The sequence below is a fragment of the Somniosus microcephalus genome, chromosome 2 (genome assembly GCF_052327205.1).
Source record: "Somniosus microcephalus isolate GS21.2 chromosome 2, FLI_Smic_1.0, whole genome shotgun sequence".
Classification (NCBI taxonomy): Eukaryota; Metazoa; Chordata; class Chondrichthyes; order Squaliformes; family Somniosidae; genus Somniosus; species Somniosus microcephalus.
In genome coordinates this window covers 354,710,965-354,734,414 of record NC_140988.1, presented here as the reverse complement: position 1 = coordinate 354,734,414, position 23,450 = coordinate 354,710,965, and the positions used below count along the sequence as shown (strand labels likewise).

The 23,450-nt window shown below is 44.1% G+C and overlaps 1 protein-coding gene across 1 annotated transcript in view; it reads right to left on the bottom strand.

The window, feature by feature from the left end:
* ctnna2 (catenin (cadherin-associated protein), alpha 2) overlaps window positions 1-23,450 on the bottom strand; it is a 1,873,786-nt gene that overhangs the window by 1,741,534 nt on the left and 108,802 nt on the right. The window contains exon 3 of the mRNA XM_085975533.1: window positions 11,825-12,020. Within this exon, the coding sequence (XP_085831659.1) occupies window positions 11,825-12,020 (196 nt within the window). The remainder of the gene's footprint in view (window positions 1-11,824; window positions 12,021-23,450) is intronic.

Below are 23,450 nucleotides of genomic sequence, written 5' to 3'. Positions count from 1 at the left end.
TCGGTAATCTCAGGATTGCTAACAGTGCCATGTGCTAGTCAGAGTAGAAATAGAAGGATATTTCAGATGAATACGTGGCTAGAGGAATGGTGCAAGCGGGAGGCATTCAAATTCCTGGGACATTGGAACCGGTTCTGGGGGAGGTGGGACCAGTACAAACTGGAGAGTTTGCACCTGGGCCGGACCGGGACCGATGTCCTAGGGGGAGTGTTCGCTAGTGCTGCTGGGGAGGCCAATTCAAACTAAAATGGCAGGGAGTTGGGAACCTGTGCAGGGAGACAGAGGCAAGGGAAGCAAGGATAGAAACAAAAGACAGGAAGGAGAAAAGCAAAAAAGTAGAAGGTAGAGAAATCAAGGGTGTAAATCAAACCACAGTAAAAAAATAATTCTAAAATGTCCAAGAGTGTTAAAAAAAACAAGCTTGAAGGCTTTGTGTCTTAATGAGAGGAGCATTCGTAATAAGGTGGATGAACTATCTGCGCAAATAGATGTAAATGGGTATTATATAATTGGGATTACGGAGACATGGCTCCAGGGTGACCAAGGCTGGGAATTCAACATCCAAGGGTATTCAATATTCAGGAACAACATGCAAAAAAGGCAAAGGAGGTGGGGTAGCATTGCTGGTTAAAGAGGAGATTAACACAATAGTAAGGAAGGATATTAGCTCTGATGATGTGGAATCTGTATGGGTAGAACGGAGAAATACCAAGGGGCAGAAAACGTTAGTGGGAGTTGTATACAGACCCCCCAAACAGTAATGCTGAGGTTGGGGATGGCACTAAACGGGAAATTAGAGACGCGTGCAATAAGGGCACAGCAGTTATCACAGATGACTTTAATCTACAGATAGCTTGGGCTAACCAAATTAGTAACAATACTGTGGAGGAGCAATTCCTAGAGTGTATACGGGATGGTTTCCTGGACCAATATGTCGAGGAATCAACTAGAGATCAGGCCATCTTAGACTGGGTATTATGTAATGAGAAAGAATTAATGAGCAATCTTGTGCGAGGCCCCTGCGGGAGGAGCGATCATAATATGATCGAATTCTTCATTACAATGGAGTGTGAAATAGTTGACTCAGAGACTGTGGTCCTGAATTTAAATAAAGGAAACTACGACAGTATGAGGCACGAGTTGGCTCGGATGGATTGGGGAACGTTACTTAAAGGGTTGACGGTGGACAGGCAATGGCAAACATTTAAAGATCGCATGGATGAACTACAGAATTTGTTCATCCCCATTTGGCATAAAAATAAAACAAAAAAGGTGACTCAACCGTGGCTAACAAGGGAAATTAGGGATAGCATAAGATCGAAGGAGAGGACATATAAATTGGCCAGAAAAAGCAGCAAACCCGAGAATTGGGAGCAGTTTAGGATTCAGCAAAGGAGGACAAAGGGATTAATTAAGAGGGGGGAAATAGAGTATGAGAGTAAGCTTGCAGGGAACATAAAAACTGACTGTAAAAGCTTATATAGGTATGTGAAGAGAAAAAGATTGGTGAAGTCAAGCGTAGGTCCCTTGCAGTCAGAATCTGGGGAATTTATAATGGGGAACAAAGAAATGGCAGACCAATTAAATACATACTTTGGTTCGGTCTTCACAAAGGAGGACACAAATAACCTCCCAGAGATGTCAGGGAACATAGAGTCTAATGAGCGAGAGGAATTGAATGAAATCAGTATTTGTAGGAAAATTGACGGAATTGAAGGCCGATAAATCCCCAGGGCCTGATAATCTACATCCTAGGGTACTTAAGAAAGTGGCCCTAGAAATACTAGATGCATTGCTGGTCATCTTCCAAAATTCTATAGACTCTGGAACAGTTCCCATGGATTGGAGGGTAGCTAATGTAACCCCACTATTTAAAAAAGGTGGTAGAGCGAAAACGGGGAATTATAGACCGGTAAGCGTAGTGGGGAAAATGCTACAGTCCATTATAAAAGATGTAATAGCAGAGCATTTGGAAAACAGTGACAGGATCGGACAAAGTCGACATGGATTTGCAAAAGGTAAATCGTGCTCGACTAATCTACTGAAATTTTTTGAGGATGTAACTGGTAGAATAGATAAGGGGGAACCAGTGGATGTAGTGTAGGTCCCGCATAAGAGATTAGCGTGCAACATTAAAGCACATGGGATTGGGGGTAAGGTATTGACTTGGATAGAGAACTGGTTGGCAGACAGGAAGCAAAGAGTTGGAATAAATGGGTCTTTTTCCGAGTGGCAGGCAGTGACTAGTGGGGTACCGCAGGGATCAGTGCTAGGACCCCAGTTATTCACAATATATATTAATGATCTCGACGAGGAAACTAGATGTAAAATCTCCAAGTTTGCAGACGACACAAAGCTGGGTGGGCGTGTGCGTTGTGAGGAGGATGCAGAAAAACTCCAGTATGATTTGGACAGGTTGGGTGATTGGGCAGATGCAGTATAATGTGGATAAATGCGAGGTTATCCACTTCGGTGGCAAAAACAGGAAGGCAGATTATTATCTGAACGACAATAGATTAGAAGGGGAAGTGCAACGAGACCTGGGTGTCTTTGTGCACCAGTCGCTGAAGGTAAGCATGCAGGTGCAGCAGGCAGTTAAGAAGGCAAATGGTATGTTGGCCTTCATAGTGAGAGGATTTGAGTGCAGGAGCAAGGATGTCTTGCTGCAGTTGCACAGGGCCTTGGTGAGACCACACCTTGAGTATTGTGTGCAGTTTTGGTCGCCTTATCTGAGGAAGAATGTTCTTGCCATGGAGGGAGTGCAGCGAAGATTCACCAGACTGATACCTAGGATGGCAGGAATGACGTATGAAGAGACTGGGTCAATTGGGCTTGTATTCGCTAGAGTTTAGAAGAATGAGAGGGGATCTCATTGAAACTTATAAAATTCTAAAAGGACTAGACAGACTAGATGCAGGATGTTCCCGATGGCGGTGGAGTCCAGAACCAGGGGTCACAGTCTAAGGATAAGGGGTAAGCCATTTAGGACTGAGATGAGGAGGAATTTCTTCACCCAGAGAGTGGTGAACCTGTGGAATTCTCCGCCACAGAAGGCAGTTGAGGCCAATTCATTAAATATATTCAAGAAGGAGTTAGATATATTTCTTAAGGCTAAAGGGATCAAGGGATATAGGGAGAAAGCAGGGACAGGGTACTGAATTTGGATGATCAGCCATGATCTCTTTAAATGGCGGAACAGGCTCGATGGGCCGAATGGCCTACTCCTATCTTCTATATTCCTCCCTGTCACAGCTGCAGAGAACAGTATCGATCCCCCAGATGATACTGTCGCCTACCACTACCACATTCCTTTTTGCTCCCCCCCACTTGAATGGCCTCCTGTACCACAGTGCCGTGGTCAGTTTGCCCATTCTCCCTGCAGTCCTTGTTCTCATCTATACAAGCAGCAAGTACCTCATCTGCTGAACAAGGTCATGGCTGAGGCTCCTCCATCACCATGTCCTGGGTCCCAATACCTTCCTGACTTGCAGTCACACCCTCCTGTCCAACCGTTGACTAACTGTGAAGTACTGCTTAACCCAAGGGGTCTGACTGCCTCCTGGGCCAAAGTGTCCAAGTAACTCTCACCCTCCCTCTTGCATCACAATGTCTGCAGTTCGGACTCCAGCTCAACAACTCTGAGCCGAAGTTCCTCGAGCTGCAGGTACTTTCCACAAATAGGCAGAAGCATGGCAAATGGAGTTGAAATGTAGAGAAGTGTAGTGTAAAGTGATGCACTTTGGGAGGACTAATATGGAAAGACAGTATACTTTCAATGGCACATTTTTGAAAAGTGATGATGAGCAGAGACGACTTGGTGTCCATACACACAAATCCTTAAAGGTGGCAGGGCAAGTTGATAGTGGTCAAAAAAGCATATACAGGAAACTCTTTTATCCGGCACAGACTGGACCGGCGTGGTGCCGGTTTATCAAAAAGTCCGGATTACAGAGAGGTATAGTAAAAAGTCGAAGAGCCCCATACATGGCCACAGATCCAGGCGTCCCTGTTGCATAGCAACAGGTGCAGGAACCCCGGCCACAGATCCAGGCGTCCCTGTTGCGTAGCAACAGGTGCAGGAACCCCGGCCACAGATCCAGGCGTCCCTGTTGCGTAGCAACAGGTGCAGGAACCCCGGCCACAGATCCAGGCATCCCTGTTGCATAGCAACAGGTGCAGGAAACCCGGCCACAGATCCAGGCGTCCCTGTTGCGTAGCAACAGGTGCAGGAACCCCGGCCACAGATCCAGGCATCCCTGTTGCATAGCAACAGGTGCAGGAACCCCGGCCACAGATCCAGGCGTCCCTGTTACATGGCAACAGGTGCAGGAACCCCGGTTACATGGCCACAGATCCAGGCGTCCCTGTTGCATGGCAACAGGTGCAGGAACCCCGGTTACATGGCCACAGATCCAGGAACGGCCACTAATATGAAGTGAAACTTACCTGAACCTACTCCTGAATTTTGCCGGTTAACAGAGATTTCTGGTTATTTAGGTGCCGGTAAATCGAGAGTTTCCTGTAGGTTACCTGGTTTTATAAATAGAGGAATAGAATATAAAAGAAAAGATCATGCTAGAACTTTATAAACCACTGGTTAGGCCCCAGCTGGAGTATTATGGGCACCACATTTCAGGAAAGATGTAAAGACATTAGAAAGGATACAGAGGATGTCATCAGGGATGAGGAATGTCAGTTATTAGGGCAGATTTGTAAAGTTAGGACTGCTCATAGAATCATAGAAATTTACAGCACAGGAGGCCATTCGGCCCAACTTGTCCGTGCCGGCCGACTAAGAGCTATCCAGCCGAATCCCACTTTCCAGCACTTGGTCCGTAGCCTTGTAGGTTACGGCACTTCAAGTGCATATCCAAGTACTTTTTAAATGTGATGAGGGTCTCTGCCTCTACCACCCTTTCAGGTAGTGAGTTCCAGACCCCCACCACCCTCTGGGTGAAAAAATTTCTCCTCAACTCCCTGCTAAACGTCCAATCAATTACTTTAAATCTATGCCCCCTGGTTATTGACCCTTCTGCCAAGGGAAATAGGTCCTTCCTATCCACTCTATCTAGGCCCCTCCAAGTTTTGTACACCTCAACTAGGTCTCCCCTCAGCCTCCTCTGTTCCAAAGAAAACAACCCCAGCCTATCCATATTCAATTAGAGGGTGAGGAGGTTGTATCTCAAACAAGCGTGCTAAGCTTGAATAAAGTAGACTATGAAGGTATGAGAGCAGAATTGAGTAAAGTGGATTGGGAAAATAGATTAAAGGGTAAGACGATACATGATCAGTGGTGTACATTTAAGGAGTTATTTTACAACTTCCAAAAAAAGTATATTCCACTGAGAAAAAAAGGGTGTAAAAGAAAAGACAGCCATTTGCGGCTAAGTAGAGAAATTAAGGATAGTATTCGACTAAAAACAAGGGCATATAAGGTAGCCAAATCTAGTGGGAGGAGAGAGGATTGGGAAAACTTTAAAAGACAGCAAAAAATAACAAAAAGATTGATTAAGAAAGGGAAGATAGATTATGAAAGTAAATTAGCAAAAAATATAAAAACAGATAGTAAGAGTTTTTATAGTTATATAAAAAGAAAAAGGGTGGCTAAAGTAAATGTTGGTCCCTTAGAGGATGAGACCGGGAAATTAATGGTGGGAAATATGGAGATGGCAAAAACACTGAATGAATATTTTGTATCAGTCTTTACAGTAGAGGACACCAAGAATATCCCAACACTGGACAAGCAGGGGGCTATAGGGGGGGGGGGGGGGGGGGAGGAGATAAACACAATCAAAATCACTAAGGAAGTGGTACTCGGTAAAATAATGGGACTCAAGGCGGATAAATCACCTGGACCTAATGGCTTACATCCTAGGGTCTTGAGGGAAGTGGCGGTAGGGATTGTGGATGCATTGGTAATAATCTTCCAAAACTCCCTGGACTCAGCAAAGGTCCCGGCAGACTGGAAAACTGCTAATGTAACACCCTTATTTAAAAAGGGTAGTAGACAGAAGGCTGGAAACTATAGACCGGTTAGCCTAACATCTGTGGTAGGTAAAATTTTGGAGTCCATTATTAAGGAGACAGTAACAGGACATTTGGATAATCATAATTTAATAGGGCAAAGTCAGCATGGTTTTATGAAGGGGAAGTCATGTTTGACAAATTTGCTGGAGTTCTTTGAGGAAGCAACATATAGGGTGGATAAAGGGGAACCAGTGGACGTAGTGTATTTAGACTTCCAAAAGGCATTTGACAAGGTGCCACACAAAAGATTATTGCTTAAGATAAAAAATCACGGGATTGGGGGTAATATTCTGGCATGGATAGAGGATTGGCTATCTAACAGAAGGCAGAGTTGGGATAAATGGTTCATTCTCAGACTGGCAATCAGTAACCAGTGGTGTTCCGCAGGGGTCAGTGCTGGGTCCCCAACTCTTTACAATCTATATTAACGATTTGGAGGAGGGGACCGAGTGTAACACATCAAAGTTTGCAGATGATACTAAGATGGGAGGGAAAGTAGTGAGTGAGGAGGACATAAAAAACCTGCAAGGGGACATAGACAGGCTAAGTAAGTGGGCAGAGATTTGGCAGATGGAATACAATACTGGAAAGTGTGAGGTTATGCACTTTGGCAGGAAAAATCGTAGAGCAAGTTATTATCTTAATGGCAAGAAACTGGAAAGTACTGAAGTACAAAGGGATCTGGGGGTCCTGGTGCACGAAACTCAAAAGGTTAGTATGCAGGTGCAGCAAGTGATTAAGAAGGCCAATGGAATGTTGGCTTTCATTGCTAGGGGGATAGAATATAAAAATGAGGTGTTGCTTCAGTTGTACAAGGTATTGGTGAGACCGCACCTGGAATACTGCATACAGTTTTGGTGTCCATACTTAAGGAAGGACATACTTGCTCTCGAGTCAGTACAAAGGTTCACTCGGTTGATCCCGGGGATGAGGGGATGGATATATGAGGAGAGGTTGAGTAGATTGGGACTCTACTCATTGGAGTTCAGAAGAATGAGAGGCGATCTTATTGAAACATATAAGATTATGAAGGGGTTGGATCGGGTGGATGCAGGGAGGATGTTCCAGATGATGGGTGAAACTAGAACTAGGGGGCATAGTCTTAGAATAAGGGGCTGCTCTTTCAAAACTGAGATGAGGAGGAACTACTTCACTCAGAGGGTGGTAGGTCCATGGAATATGCTGCCCCAAAAAGCTGTCGAAGCTACATCATTACATAAATTTAAAACAGAAATAGACAGTTTCCTAGAAGTAAAGGGAATTAAGGGTTACGGGGAGCGGGCAGGAATTTGGACATGAGTCTAGGTTCGGATCGGTCATGGCCCTGTGGGTAGCGGAGCGGGCCCAGGGGCCGTGTAGCCTGATCCTGCTCCTGTTTCGTGTGTCTAATGCTGTTAGATTCAGGAGATAGTCCTGTCATAGTGGATTGGCGGTTAGGATCAGATCAGCCATGATCTTATTGAATGGCGGAGCAGGCTCGAGGGGCCAATTGGCCTACTCCTGCTCCTATTTCTTATGTTCTATCCAATCTCTCCTCATAGCTAAAATTCCCCAGCCCAGGCAACATCCTCGTAAATCTCCTCTGCACCCCCTCTAGTGCAATCACATCCTTCCTGTAATATGGTGACCAGAACTGCATGCAGTACCCTAGCTGCAGCCTAACTAGTTCAAGCATAACCTCCCTGCTCTTTTATTCTATGCCTCGGCTAATAAAGGCAAGTGCCGCGTATGCCTTCTTAACCACCTTATCTGCCTGTCCTGCTACCTTCAGCGATCTGTGAACATGCACTCCAAGGTCCCTCTGATCTTCTGCACTTCAGTGTCCTACCATTTATAGTGTATTCCTTTGCCTTGTTCGCTCCCCCCAAATGCATTACCTCACACTTCTCCAGATTGAATTCCATTTGCCACTGTTCTGCCCACCTGACCAGTCCATTGATATCTTCCTGCAGTCTGCAGCTTTCTTCATTACCAACCACATGGCCAATTTTTGTATCATCTGCAAACTTAATCATACTTCCTATATTCAAATCCAAATCATTGATATATACCACAAAAAGCAAAGGACCCAGTACTGAGCCCCGTGGACCCCACTAGAAACAGCCTTCCAATCACAAAAACACCCTTGGACCATTTCCCTTTTTTCCTGCCACTGAGCCAATTTTGCATCCAACTTGCCACTTTGCCTTGGATCCCATGGGCTTTTACTTTCGTGACCAGTCTGCCTTGCGGGATCTTATCAAAAGCCTTGCTAAAATCCATATAGACTACATCAAACGCATTACCCTCATCGACCCTCCTAGTTACCTCCTCAAAAAATTCAATCAAGTTGGTCAGGCACAACCTTTCCTGCTCTCCAAACCCAAGTTAGGACTCACCTCCCGACTCCCGAAAGCCTTTCCACCATCTACAAGGCACAAATCAGGAGTGTGATGGAATACTCTCCACTTGCCTGGATGAGTGCAGCTCCAACAACACTCAAGAAGCTCGACACCAAGCAGCCCGCTTGACTGGCAACCCACCCACCTGTGCACTGTGGCTTCAGTGTGTAATATCTACAAGATGCACTGCAGCAACTTGCCAAGGCTTCTTTGACAGCACCTCCCAAACCCACAAGGCAGCAGGCGCATGGGAACACCACCACTTCCAAGTTGCCCCCACAAGTCCCAGTCCCCCCCCCACCCGCCTCCCCAAGTCACACACCATCCTGACTTGGAAACATATTGCCGCTTCTTCGTTGTTGCAGAGTCAAAATCAAAATCCTGGAACTCCCTCCTCACCCCCCACAGCACTATGGGAGTACCTTTAGCACACTGACTGCAGCAGTTCAAGGCGGCAGCTTAGCACCACCTTCTCAAGGGCAATTAGGGATGGGCAATAAATGCTGGCCTCGCCAGCGACACCCACATCCCAGGAACAAATTTAAAAAAGAGGTTAAGAGGTTAAGAGGTTACCGGACAGAGATTTTCAAGATGAGCTGTTTTAATAGAGTAAATAGAGGTCAATAACTAGAGGGCACAGATTCAAAATCTTTGGAAAAAGTTCTAGAAGGGAGATGAGAAATTTTTTCCAGAGCTGTCAGGATCTGGAACGCTCTACCTGAAAAGGTGGTGGAAACTGATTCCATAAATAATTTTAAAACAGAGTTGGATAGGTACTCGAGAATGAGCAACTTACAGGGTTATGAACAAAAAGCAGGGATGTGGGACTAAGTACGACTGCTCTTTCAAAGAGCCAGCACAGGCATGACGGGCTGAATGGCCTCCTTCTGTGCTGCAAGTTTCTATGAATATTTTATGAATCTATAATTCCATTCTGATCCTTGTCACTAGGTTAAACACTCCAGGACAACTCCGAATTCCTTTTCCTGCAGGTAAACATATGGCCTCTGTACATCTCCCTGCTGCTGCTGGCTAAGATCAGCATCTCAGCAGGAGGGGGAAGTGAATCTGGCATATAATTTTGTAATTCAAAACAGCAACATCCTACTGATTCATTCATATGTTGCAGTTAAGATTATATTAGTTACTGGAGCAATAGAGGAGCAGCCAGAGATATTTTCAGATGCACATATTTTCTAAGTCACATTCTGATTTTTTTTTAATATAAATTGTTTGTGGTCACAATTGGGAAATTTCAAATCAGAACTCTATTCTTTTTCCATTCATGGGCCCCGAGACTTATTTTCCTCTTTTATTAATCATGCCTTTTTGAATATGCACCAAACTTAACACCTGTATGAAGTAGCCAACTAATCCAGTGCCAAAATGTTCTTGGTAAATCATTCTGAAGAATGTTAAATTAAGAATTTACTATGTACTGAACACTATAAAAGGCACAAACCAAAAAGATGGAACACTATATACTTTCAGCACAAGCAGCCGACTGCTATGGAAGAGACATAAAATCACTCATGTCCTGTCCAGCTCGTCCATGCTGGTGCTCATCCTCCATACAAGCAGTAGTCTTCGTCCCATGTGCTCACTCTTTCTGCAGAAAGTTTCTTCAGTGGATTTTTTTTTGTCAATTTCAAAGCAAAGATCTTGAGTTCCAAGGACTTTCTGCCTGTGCCACCATTGGTAAATCCACTGCTGCCTGCAACAAGGAAAATCCTGTTCTACACACTCTCCCATACCTACATTTTCTTCCGGGTTTCCTCCCACAACATCTCCCACCCCCAACACCTGCTATGATTAAAGTTTAGAAGAACATTGAAATCATAAACAATTGTTTGGAAATATATACATATCACATCAAGCAGGTCCAATACAAGTACAAGAGTAAGGGAGTCTTGCTACAATTGTACAGGGCTTTGGTGAGACCACATCGGAGTATTGTGCACAATTTTGGTCTCCTTATCTGAGGAAGGATATACTTGCCTTAGAGGCAGTGCAACAAAGGTTCACTAGATTGATTCCTGGGATGAGAGGGTTGTCCTGTGTGAAGAGATTGAGCCTATACTCTCTGAAGGTTAGACAACAAGAGGTGATCTCATTGTTTCCCCCTAACTGGAGAGTCTAGAACTAGGGAGCACAGTCTCAGGATAAGGGGTCGGCCATTTAAGACTGTAATGAGGAGGACTTTCTTCACTCAAAGGGTTGCGAATCTTTGGAATTCTCTACAGAAAGGGCTGTGGATGCTCAGTCGTTGAGAATATTCAAGGCGGAGATAGATTGATTTTTGGACTCTAGGGGAAACGAGGAATTTGGGGATCGGGCAGGAAAGTGGATTTGAGATCAAAGATCAGCCATGATCTTATTGAATGGCGGAGCAAGCTCGAAGGGCCATATGGCCTACTCCTGCTCCTAATTCTTGTTATGTTCTTGCATAGAAACTAGCACAAGTAAAACAGCAAGAAGAAATAACTTGGCACGTTTGTCCGTGGCAAATAAAATCAAATACAGCATAGAATCAATAAGCATTCTGAAATGTGACTTCACAGATTTTCCAACTTAATTTAATAGATGATTTGATTTGCCCTTCAAATTTAATATATTTACAACAAAGTAATTTTTTACTACTTACTGCAATCTTATTAATTTACAGAAAAGTATGTAAACCCCACAATAATTTACTGTTGGAATACCTAATTGTAATGGCAAGTATGGTTTCAGTTATTTTGTCAACAAGTGAAGCACAATATATGTTCCATTACAATAGTTCATAATGGGTATTGTCAGAGGCTGAGCTATGCAACCTCTTGCACAAATAACTATCTAATGTATTATTTCAGTGGCCCATCATTTTGTTTTATTTTATGCTCATTATTAGCAATATATTTCACAGTCTCCAATGGAGTTTGGAAATTATCTTTCACAGCATATTTAATTACAAAAATTTGCATTATTAGATTCCTGATCTATGTCAATTCAACTGATCAGAGCTGGAACGGCAATAGTGATGCTACAATTGGCTTCTTGTCCCCTAGGCTAGGAGAGGGACAATCGGATCACTATCCAGTGACCCCTTCTACAGAATCTCCATGTCTGCTGGGGCCAGGGTTCAAACCTTGCCCCCCACCTAGTCAAATAGCCTGCCAACACTCCCTCTCGGCTCACACACGAAATATGGTTACATGGGCAAGTACCTAATATGGATCATCACTTGTAGAACTGTATCCCAGCAAGAGTCAAATGCCTTTAGTGGAGGAAGAGGAGAGAAAAGGGATTTTTTTCCTCTAAAAAGCTGCACATTATGGCCATTATGAAGCAAGATCAACATTATGAGCTCATCTACTGCATTTCAAATTCCAACAGCCAGAGTTCTGCTAAGTAAACTTAAACCAAACAATACACACCTTGCTTGCGTACATCTTCCACAGCCACTAGCAGCTCCTCCTTCAGATCCTGGCTCTCTTTTGCAATCTGGTCCCCTTTCTCTAGAAAGTTCTGTGTTGCTTGTTCTACAGAAGCAGCCAATACATGTGCTTTCTTGGATCGACCTTTCTTTTTACTTGATGGGCCCTTGCTACTTGTATTCACAAGGGTAGTTACCTAAAGAAGTAATAATAAAACCAAAATTAAATAACTGCCTAACAATTTATTTCTTCATGACTGGTTGTGCACTCCCAATGAGATTTTTGTACAGAAATGTAGAACCCAACCGCTTATCATTCCATACAACAGCAAAATCTATACATTCCATCACACATGATAAAACACGCATGGTGCAGCATTTCCTCCTGTTTACAATTAAACATGAGAGAGAGCTTAGTATCAAAATAATTCAAGCTTATAGCAGGGTTAATGTTATTTATCCATAGCACCACATCTGATTTGACTACAATTGAGAAGGTTCGGAGATCAGATGCCCAAAGGCAGTACATGGGATTTTCCATCTATTAAAACGAATGCAGGGAAAATCATATGCTAGGCAACTGCGATTCGCCAAAATGTGCTCTCTGGGAGCACTGCTCCCCATTGGATTGTGCAAGTCGCTTAATAATTGCAGCATTGATACTCAAAACATCGGGGGAATTTTAACCCCAAAAAACAGGCTAGTTTGGGTCGGATGGGAAGTTAGTGTTAAAAATAAGAATCCTGACCCAACCCGCCTACTTCCGGTTTTAACAGAGGTGGGGCGTGGGGCAGGCAATCAACCCACTCCCAGGAGGCGGGTTGGCACTTTAAACATGATAATGAAGCTGGAAGCCTCAGATTTAAATTGCTTTAATATTTTAGAGCTAATACAATAATAATGTTGCTTCTTGATTTCAATAGTTTGAAGCAGAGTCCATAAATCCTTTTAAAAAGGGAGTTAGATAGTTGCTTGAAAATATTAAGGGTATGGGAAGCACGTAGGAGATTGAGATTAAAGCATATATTTCACGGGGGAAAACCACTGGAACAGACTTGATAGATCAAATGGTCTATTTCTGTGCTGTAAGATTCTATAATGTTAGTGTTCATTTTACTGTCTATGAGCTGGAAAAAAAAGCAATAAACCAAGCCAATCCAGGGAGACAGGAATTTCCCAGAGTCTGTCTGCAGTCTACCAACCAATGGATGATAAATGACAATAGTAAGACAAAAAAAACTCCATGGTGCACATAAGCTACAGTTAAACTCAGTTCCCAGAAATGAAAGAAAATAGTCTCCAATCATTGATATCAGTGAACATTTTGCAGAATAGACTTGGAAAAAGTTACACTGATCCAAAACAGACAAAGGTGTTTGAGAGAATGCGAAAATGTTGTAGATACAAAATATTCTACCGTCAACAGTGTAATCTCCAGCATTTTAGAAAAGCCAAGGCAAGTCTGTTAATTTGCAAACTCAGAAGAAAGCAACTGAGTAACGTACTTTAAGCCCAATTTGGCTTTTTACTGGGAAATGCAGAAAATATTCAGAAAACATCATAAGCTTTGTCTCTCACTTTCTCATAAAAATATAAAATCAAATGGCTATTTACAGATTTGTTAAAGATGAAAGTTGTTATCACAAGCATGATGCTCATACTACAGATAATAAGTTACCAGAATATGTTCGATTAACTCCACGTGATATCAAGAAATGGCTGAGCGCACTGGATACAGCAAAGGCTATGGGCCCCGACAACATCCCTGCTGTCGTGCTGAAGACTTGTGCTCCAGAACTAGCCGCATCTCTCACCAAGCTGTTCCAGTACAGCTACAAAACTGGCATCTATTAGACAATGTGGAAAACTGCCCAGGTATGTCCTATCCACAAAAAGCAGGACAAATCCAATCCGGCCAATTACCACCCCATCAGTCTACTCTCAAATCATCAGCAAAGTGATGGAAGGTGTCATCGACAGTGCTAGAAGTGGCACTTACTCACCAATAACCTGCTCACTGATGCCCAGTTTGGGTATCACCAGGACCACTCGGCTCCTGACCTCATTACAGCCTTGGTCCAATCATGGACAAAAGAGCTGAATTGCAGAGGTGAGGCGAGAGTGACTGACCCGGACATCAAGGCAGCATTTGACCGAGTGTGGCATCAAGGAGCTCTGGTAAAACTAAAGTCAATGGGAATCGGGGGAAAACTCTCCACTGGCTAGGAGTCATACCTAGCACAAAGGAAGATGGTTGTGGTGCTTGGAGGTCAATCATCACATCCCCAGGACATCGCAGTAGGAGTTCCTCAGGGCAGTGTCCTCGGTCCAAACATCTTCAGCTGCTTCATTAATGACCTTCCCTCCATCATAAGGTCACAAGTGGGGATGTTCGCTGATGACTGCGCAGTGTTCAGTGCCATTCACAACTTCAGATAATGAAGCAGTCCATGCCTGCATGCAGCAAGACCTGGACGACATTCCGGCTTGGGCTGATAAGTAGCAGGTAACATTTGCGCCCAACAACCACAATAGCAACTTGTATTTATATAGCACCTTTAACGTGGTAAAACGTCCCAAGGCGCTGAACAGGAGTATTTTAAGGCAAAAAATTTGACACCGATCCACATAAGAAGAAATTAGGGCAGGTGACCAAAAGCTGGGTCAAAGAGGTAGGTTTTAAGGAGCATCTTGAAGGAAAGAGAGGTAGCGAGGCGGACAGGTTTAGGCAGGGAATTCCAGAGCTTAGGGCCTAGGCAACAGAAGGCACGGCCACCAAAGGTTGAGCGATTTTAATCAGGGATCCTCAAGAGGGCAGAATTAAAAGGAGCACAGATATCTTGGGGAGGGTAGGGGGGGAACCGAGGCCTTGGAGGAATTTGAAAACAACGATGAGAATTTTGAAATGGAGGCACTGGTTAACCAGAAGCCAATGTAGGTCAGCGAGCACGGGTGATGGGCGAACGGGACTTGGTGCGAGTTAGGGCACGGGCAGCAGAGTTTTGGATGGCCTCAAGTTTATGTAGGGTGGAATGTGGGAGGCCAGCCAGGAGTGCATTGGAATAGTCACGTCTAGAGGTAACAAAGCCATGCATGAGGGTTTCAGCAGATGAGCGGAGGCAAGGGCGGAGATGGGCAATGTGACGGAGGAGGAAGTAGACGGTCTTTGTTATGCTGTGGATGTGTGGTCGGAAGCTCATTTCAGGGTCAAATCTGACACCAACGTAGCGAACAGTGTGGTTCAGCCTCACACAGATGTTAGGGAGAGGGATGGAGTCAGTGGCTAGGGAACAGAGTTTGTGGCAGGGACTGAAAGCAATGGCTTCGGTCTTCCCAATATTAAATTGGAGAAACTTTTTGCTCATCCAGAACTTTGTCGGACAAGCAGTCTGACAATTTAGACACCGTGGAGGGGTCAAGAGAAGAGGTAGTGAGGTAGAGGTGGGTGTCATCAGGGTACATGCGGAAACTGACTTTTTGGATGATGTCACCAAGGGGCAACATGTAAATGAGATATAGGAGGGGGCCAAGGATAGATCCTTGGGGGACACCAGAGGTAACGATGCAGGAGCGGGAAGAGAAGCCGTTGCAGGTGATTCTCTGGTTATGATTAGATAGATAAGAATGGAAACAGGTGAGTGCAGTCGCACCCAGCTGGACGACAGTGGAAAGGCGTTAGAGAAGGATGGAGTGGTCAACCGTGTCAAAGGCTGCAGGCAAGTCAAGTGCCAGGCAATGACTATCTCCAACAAACAAGCATCTAACCACTTGACATTCAATGGCATTACCATCGCTGAACCCCCCACCATCAATATCCTTGGGGTCACCATTGACCAGAAACTTAACTGGACCAGCCACATAAATACTGTGGCAACAAGAGCAGGTCAGAGGCAGGGTATTCTGCGGTCGAGTGTGATGAAATACTCTCCACTTGCCTGAATGAGTGCAGCTCAAACAACACTCAAGAAGCTCGACACTATCCAAGACAAAGGAGTCCGCTTGATTGGCACCCCATCCACCACCTTAAACATTCACTCCCTCCACCACCGGCGTACCATCACTGCAGTGTGTACCATCGACAAGATGCACTGCAGCAACTCGCCAAGGCTTCTTCGGCAGCACCTCCCAAACCTGCGACCTCTACCACCTAGAAGGACAGGGGCAGCAGGTGCATGGGAACGCCGCCGCCTCCAAGTTCCCCTCCAAGTCACACACCATCCTGACTTAGAAGTATATTGCCGATCCTTCATCGTCGCTGGGTCAAAATCCTGGAACTCCCTCCCTAACAGCACTGTGGGAGTACCTTCACGACACGGACTGCAGCGGTTCAAGGTGGCAGCTGACGACCACCACCTTCTCAAGGACAACTAGGGATGGGCAATAAATGCTGGCCTTGCCAGCGACGCCCATATCCCATGTACGAATAAAATAAAAAAGTTAAAAGCAGTAACCCCAATAATGGACATGCTGGCTTTTCAGTACAATTCTTTTTCCCTTATACCTCTATGATTACATTCAATTGAATGCACTTATTTATTGCCTTGGCAACCAATGCAATACTATTCCCCAAAAGCTTTGCTTTTCAATCTTCCTGCAAATAGAAGGAACTGCTAAATCAAAAAAATGTCTATAATTTCACATTTACAAGTCAACGCATCAAGCAGAATTATTCATAGACAGTCTGGTATTCTACCAAAGTTTCCTTCATGAATTTTAGAACTAAACTTGGATGGTCAGTGTGTTTAAGTAAAGCTGTGGGTCAGTGGTAGCACTCTCTCCTCGAGTCACAAGGTTGTGGGTGCAGCCCACTCCAGAGACTCGAGCACATAATCTCGGCTAATTCGGCAGTACAGTACTGAAGGCTTGCTACACTATCAGAGGTGCCATTTTTCAGAGGAGCCGTTAAACGGAGGCCCCATCTGTCCTCAGGTGGATGCAAAACATTCCATGACATTATTTTGAAGGTCATGGGAGTTCTCCCAAGTGTCCTGGCTAATATATATCCCTCAACCAACATCACCAAAACAGATTACTTGATTAGTATCACATTGGTGTTTGTGTAAAATTGCTATGCGCAAATTGGCTGCCACATTTCCTACATTACAAGTGACTACACTTCAAAAAGTACTTCATTGGCTGTAAAGCGCTTTGGGCATTCTGAGGTCTTGAAAGCTGCTTTATAAATGCAAGTCCTTCTTTCTTCTTTTCCTTTCGTGAACAGTTTTTTTTTAAATAAACACATCCAACTGGAATGTATACTGAAACATAGAAAATTTAGCATGAGACCATTCAGTCCTTCTTGGTTGAACCAAACTTCCCGAGCTGATTTTACACAGTCCCAGTTTCCTGCTTTCTCTCCGTATCCTTTTATATTCTTCACAAAATTGTCTCGTTCTTTCATGGATAACTAATTGATTTATCAGCCACCACTTGTTGCAAAGCATTCCACATTTCCCTGTCGTGTATTTAGTGCTTACTTTAAGATCATAGCCACATCTTGGATTTATCCATCAATGGGAATAATCTTTCGACAATTAATTTTGAACACCTCCATCAAATCCTCCATCGATTCTCTCTTTCATTTTGTGTTAAGTAGCTTACAAATGAAATAAGGCATTATATATGTATGCCATCCATCACTATTTCAGGGTCAGTCAACCCTCTTCAAATGTTTTTCCATGTCCCTTGTACATAAGGAGAGCAGCACCCAAGTAGAAATCCAGGATCTGCGTGTCTGTCTCCCCATTTTTCCACTTTTAATGTGCTGCCATTCTTTATAGGGCAAACAGGATAGAGATCAGTATTCCCTGCTGCCTCAGATTGTAGCTCTCGGGACACACAAAATTAACGGTCTGGATACAGTGTTGAGATTCCACTTTTCATACCCTGCCAGCAGCAAGATTGTCATGGTAAAATCACCTAAACTTTCCATTAAAATATTACCAATGCTGCAATGAAGTTGGGAGAATACATCACTGATTGTGTACAAATGTGTCACAATAGTCACTGAACCATCAAAATCCATCAAAGAATATAAATCATCCCTATTTCATTGCATGTTCTGTTGATCTTAGCTGCTGCTTTGTTTCTTCAGCATTGAGAAACCCCAAAAGTAGTATTATTCTTTTTCCTCTGCAGAGTGCAAATTGATCTTTAAAGCTAAGTGCACGATTTCTCTTTCAAAGGCAAGACAGCACAAATGGACAAAGCACTGTGCCACCCTTAAATCAGTAAAAGCTGACAAAAGTCTATAGTTTACCCCCTTGACATTTTACAGCAGTAAGAGTTGTTAAGACATTTGAACACTTAACTTCTGTTAGAAACATCTGTTATTTTCAAATGTATTCCTACAATTCAATTGTCGAGTTTCAAACAAAGACACCAATTAAGTTCAGCAACAGAAGGAAATAAATTTGGAAATGCAAGAACCAAATACAAAGGAATAGACATTTTCCCTCAGTAGACAATTGGGAAGCAAAAGTTACCAACATTCTAGCAACTTTGAAGAAAGTAACAATCACTTTGCAAGAGACAGTTCATATTAACTAAGGTCTACTATAAATAGCAGCATTCACAACAGCTGCAGAATGAGGACAGCATAAATGCCAATGCTGCAATCAGTACACACACACAATCCGCTCACTCTTCCTCCCCTTGCTTACTTCAATACAGAAGTCCAGATAGCAGTTTCAATTATCCAGGCTCTAGCACTCTACTTTACGGCATATGTACTGCTGTATGCTCTTTGGTTCTATACAAGGCTATGGGGAGAGAGCAGGATGGTGTGATTAGTTCTGGATTGTTCTAGCAAACAGTCAGCATAGACACAATGGGCCAAATGGTCTCCCTCTGCACTGAAAATTTAATTTCTGTCTTTTATACTAATTAACTTTTACATATCTTTGCAAGCAGTTCTGTTAAACAAACTCCAATTCCTACCTTAGTTTGGCAAACTATTAGGGGTTCCTAAAATATATATGGTTATGCAAATGAAACTGTGACACGACTAATACTGTTTAAATGATTGTATGGTTTTGCTCGAGACAATAAGGGGTTAATGTATCAGTTGTGTCTTACTGGAACTATGTAAGTTTTGGTTTCCTGGAAAACTTGCGTTTCAGACAAAGTGTTTTCAGTTAGATTAGATGATGCATAACATTCCACACAGGGGGCCACAGCATGGCCTTGCCTCCCAGGCTAGCTGTCTGTAAGTTAGGATTTTGACTTTGTATAATGTATCTATAATTTGGCCAATGAAGGCCCAACCTATGATTCTTCCATTATTACTAATAACCATATTATAATACTAAGGTAGGAATTGGAGTTTGTTTAACAGAACTGCTTGCAAAGATATGTAAAAGTTAATTAGTATAAAAGACAGAATAGAAGGAATTTATGGGAGTCAAGGCATCACCTCAGGATGGAATAGTCTGGTGAGATTAAGGGGAGATAGTTTGTATAGCGGCTGGTTGAGCAAGACTGCTCTAACTTGGGGCCTCTGATTTAATGGCCCAAGGTTGTGCCTGGTACATGCACTGGCTGCACCAGGGAGGACAGGGCCAGAAGAGATAAGAGGGATCGGCCTTCAAAATGTATAAACAAGACATGCGAGGGGAAAATATAGGACCCCTTGAGGGAGGGTCTTCATCTGTAAGGTTAGACAAAGAACTCGACATGTCATTGGGCAACTTGTTTTAAGGGGAACTGCGATAGGTTAAATGGTCCTGTCCATATTCTACCCCAGGCCCACCACTATAAAGAGAATAAAAGGAAAACCTAGAGAGCCGTTAGCTCAGACAGTGGAGTGGAGGGCTCCGAAGGGTGAATTGATGGTCTAATACTCTTCCAAAAGCGGACCCATACTAACCCTAGTCTAACACTCCTGGGTAGTTCAAGAAGAGAAAGACACACGAGACAAAAAAAGAGAACGAATAAGAAGAGTTGCTCATGCATGCCAGCCGTCTGTCTGATCGGGTCAGGTACCAGCTACTTGTCACGGTCATATGTTTTTGCTGTATAACTCGTGCGTTATATTCTGTCCTAAACTCCAATTAAACACAATATACCCACCTTATTAGTTTGCACTCGATCCTGATTATTTGAAAGACGAGAGATACAGGAAACACTCGATTTACCGGCACCTATACAACCGGAAATCTCGGTTAACCGGCAAAATTCAGGAGTAGATTCAGTTAAGTTTTTCTTCATATTAGTGGCCGTTTCTTGATTCTTGGCTGTGTAATCGGGGGTTCCTGCACTTGTTGCTAAGCAACAGCGACGCTTGGTCTGTGGCCGGGCTTCTTGCACCTGTTGCTAAGCAACAGGGAAGCCTGGATTTGTTACTGTGTACGGAGCTCTGGTACCTTTTAACTATAACTCTCTGTAATCCGGACTTTTTGATAAACCGGCACCACACCGGTCCCGGATAAAAAAGAGTTTCCTGTATGTGAATCTCTACATATAGTAATCATTGGCTACAGTTATTCAATTTCTGCGTCCAAAAACTGCTTTCATGCATAATCCCCACTCACGCATACAAAATTCCAACTGTGCAAATTGAAACCGAAATCCATTTTATATGAAATATTTATTAACTATTTTCAAAGCAGCTGCAGTGTAGCACAATTAACTTTTTCAATACATTAGCTAGTTCTGTTTCAATTTAAATGTACCTGAAACTGGTCTTTCATACCCTTCAGCTGAAATGCAGTGCTGACAAATGGAAGAATCACATTAACTAAAAGAAACAGTGTAATGAAATAATGAGTCATAAATTCTCAGACAGCCTTCTTCTAGGATCATTATGTGGTACAGATTTCTGACCACCGCTACTAGGCCACATCAGGCTCCCCATCACTATTACTTTTTAGTCTGCAGCTGCTGTGCTTCAGTCAATTTGATATCTCCCATTTCCCATTACAAACAATAAAATCACAATAACTAGTGTTTTCAAAGTATAGTTACTGAGGGGGAAAAGGGCACATTCTACCTGTAAGGGGTTTTCCTGAGAGATGTCTCTGAGGTTTCTCTCTCTAGAAGCCTCTCTCTCTTGCACAGTAAAAACCTTGAGTGGTTCACCCCACCAGCCCCTTAGATTCTATACTCTGGAATTAGGCGCAGGAACTACAATGTAGAGAAAACTCTTGTAGACCAAGTTTGATGAAACAAAATGAAATTTTATTGCATAAGGAAAAATATCAAATCAAATGCAAGCAGATAAGAGAGTACATGGGAGGGAAAAACACACAAACAAATCATAACGACACAGTACTAAGGCAAATACAGGCATCTTATACTCTGCAAAGATCATGAAATAAGGAAACACACGGAACATCGAGGGACAACAACTCATGTTAATTGTACCCTTAAATCCACCCCCTTATTAAACCTATCTAGATCTGATTGTGAAGGGCCAGAAACATGCTCACCAATCCCACTAGGAAGTGCAAGGTTTTGAAATCAAGTCTGTGTTTTGATCCCTTCAGGCGCTCCGTCTCCTCGTGGATCGTGGAACCCCTGCGAGCTGCGCCACACCTCTCTCCTGAGGTGGGGGTCGGGGCAGCTGGACACCGGCGGGCCTGGATGTCGGTGGGGTCGAGGATCGTCGGCTCGACCCTGGTCAGAGGAGCCTTGGGCTGGCTCCCATCGCTTCTTCAGTTTGTTTTTATCTCTTCTCCCGAACCGGGGTGGCTGGAAGGTTTCTTCTCTTGGGGTTTTATTTTTTTTGTTTCTTCTCCCAAGTTGGGTCGATGACCTCTCGTTTCGGCAATAGCCCGGGGATGGTCGATGATCTCCCGATGTGTTTCCCCGGGGCGGGACGCCGGCTTCGAAACAGCCTTCTTGATGTTGGCTTGATTCTTCTTCCTCCTCCGATGGTGGAGAGGAGTTTGCTGATCTTCTCCCGAAGCGACTCCTCTTCACCCACCGCTGTCTCTAACTACAACTCCGGTGTCTCCTTCAGAGTTTCCCCAGTGTCTGCGTCCGCCTCTCTCCGAGTGTCTGCGTGAGCTCTGCGTCCTCTGAGTGAGTGCCCCTACCACTCCAACTCCTCTAGTTATACCTTTCTTCAGCAGTCTCCACTTCCCGCCCAAAATCAGGTTAGTCTTTGTTTAACTTTTGGCGGGCTGGGAGCACAGCGGGGTAGTTATTATATTTTAAAATGTTTTAGATGGCCGGTAAAGGCCCATCTCTGGTCTGGAATGACCTTCATTGTTTTTAATGTCCTGCTGATCTCGTTATCTAGTCCTGGGTGCTGTTCTCATGAATATGAAATTGTCCCCTTTTGTCTGGGTCAACATTTAGATGGCCTCTGTCTCCAGGCCGATCTTGACGGGATCTGCATCTAATCCATATGTATATGTGTGGGTCTGGTTTCGTTCTCTCAGAAACAGCTTCCAGAACTTGCTGTGGGTTGAATCCACAAAGCTGTCTGAGGATTCGCAGGAACCATTTTAAAGTGTCCCAATAAGCTGGTCACATGGTATGGCGACCATTTTGTATGCCCCTTTTTCTGGGCATCTTTTAAAACAGTCTTTAAAATCATGACCTCTTCTGCCATTTGACCCTTATTAATACAAAGTCCAATTTTGCGAATCCTACATACCCATCTTTCAAATACCAGTTAGTTATTAAAGTTATTGTTCCAGACAATTAACAGAACTGATGCATTAAAGGTGGTTTATAAACAACATTACATAATCTTATGTTACTTGTATTAAAAAATTCAAAACAAGACTTGCATTTTCCAGGCAATGGTCCATATTCACAAAGCACTTTCAGAAAATATATTACTATGTATTATACAAAGGAAACTGCATATTGTGCCACTCTCGGGCTCTGACTCATAAGTTCATCTATATATATAAAGCGGCTCTTCTGTCTGTCCCGATGTCTGTCTGTCCGTTCTCTATACGTTTGAAAGTTACAGAGCGTACCGACGCGCGCGTCGCCTCAAAAGAAAGCTTGCGATTCCGGACCAGTCATAGGTGTATTTACGTTTCGGCCGGACAAAAATCCCGCCCGCGGTATCCCAAAAACGTTCAGCGTTCCGCTCATTAGCGACCGTGTGACGTCGAGGTCCACCAATCGGACGCCGGGTTCCTTCCTACAGTTGAGTGTCGAGTGACTCGACGATTGACCAATCCTACGCTTCGGTGACCTGACCGGTCGACCAATCGGTGCGTGTGTGGGCGGGCCTTATCCTTCTGAACCGAGGCGAGTGGCCGCCATCTTGATTTTTCACAATTTTTTCCCCCACACTTTGTGTGTTAGGGAACTAAGGTAAATATTTTAATCATGTGTTAGGGAATTAAATAACAATTTAATAAGGGGGGGGGGGGAAAAGAGAGCCTCGGGAAATCGCGGGGCGCTCGCGCCGCCCACACTGACTGCGCTCGCGCCGCCCGCGCATGCGCCGCCCGCACTGACCACGCATGCGCCGCCCGCCCGCCCACAGCGGCCGTCCATCAGCCGCGCGATACGCGGGGGACCTCCACTCCGGACCTCAGGCGCTAGGCAGGGGGAGGGGCCGGAGAGAGGGACAGAGGGGAGTGGGGGAGCGGAGGGGGGAGGGAGGGAGAGGAGGGGAGGGGAGGGAGAGGAGGGGAGGGATAGGACAGGGAGAGGAC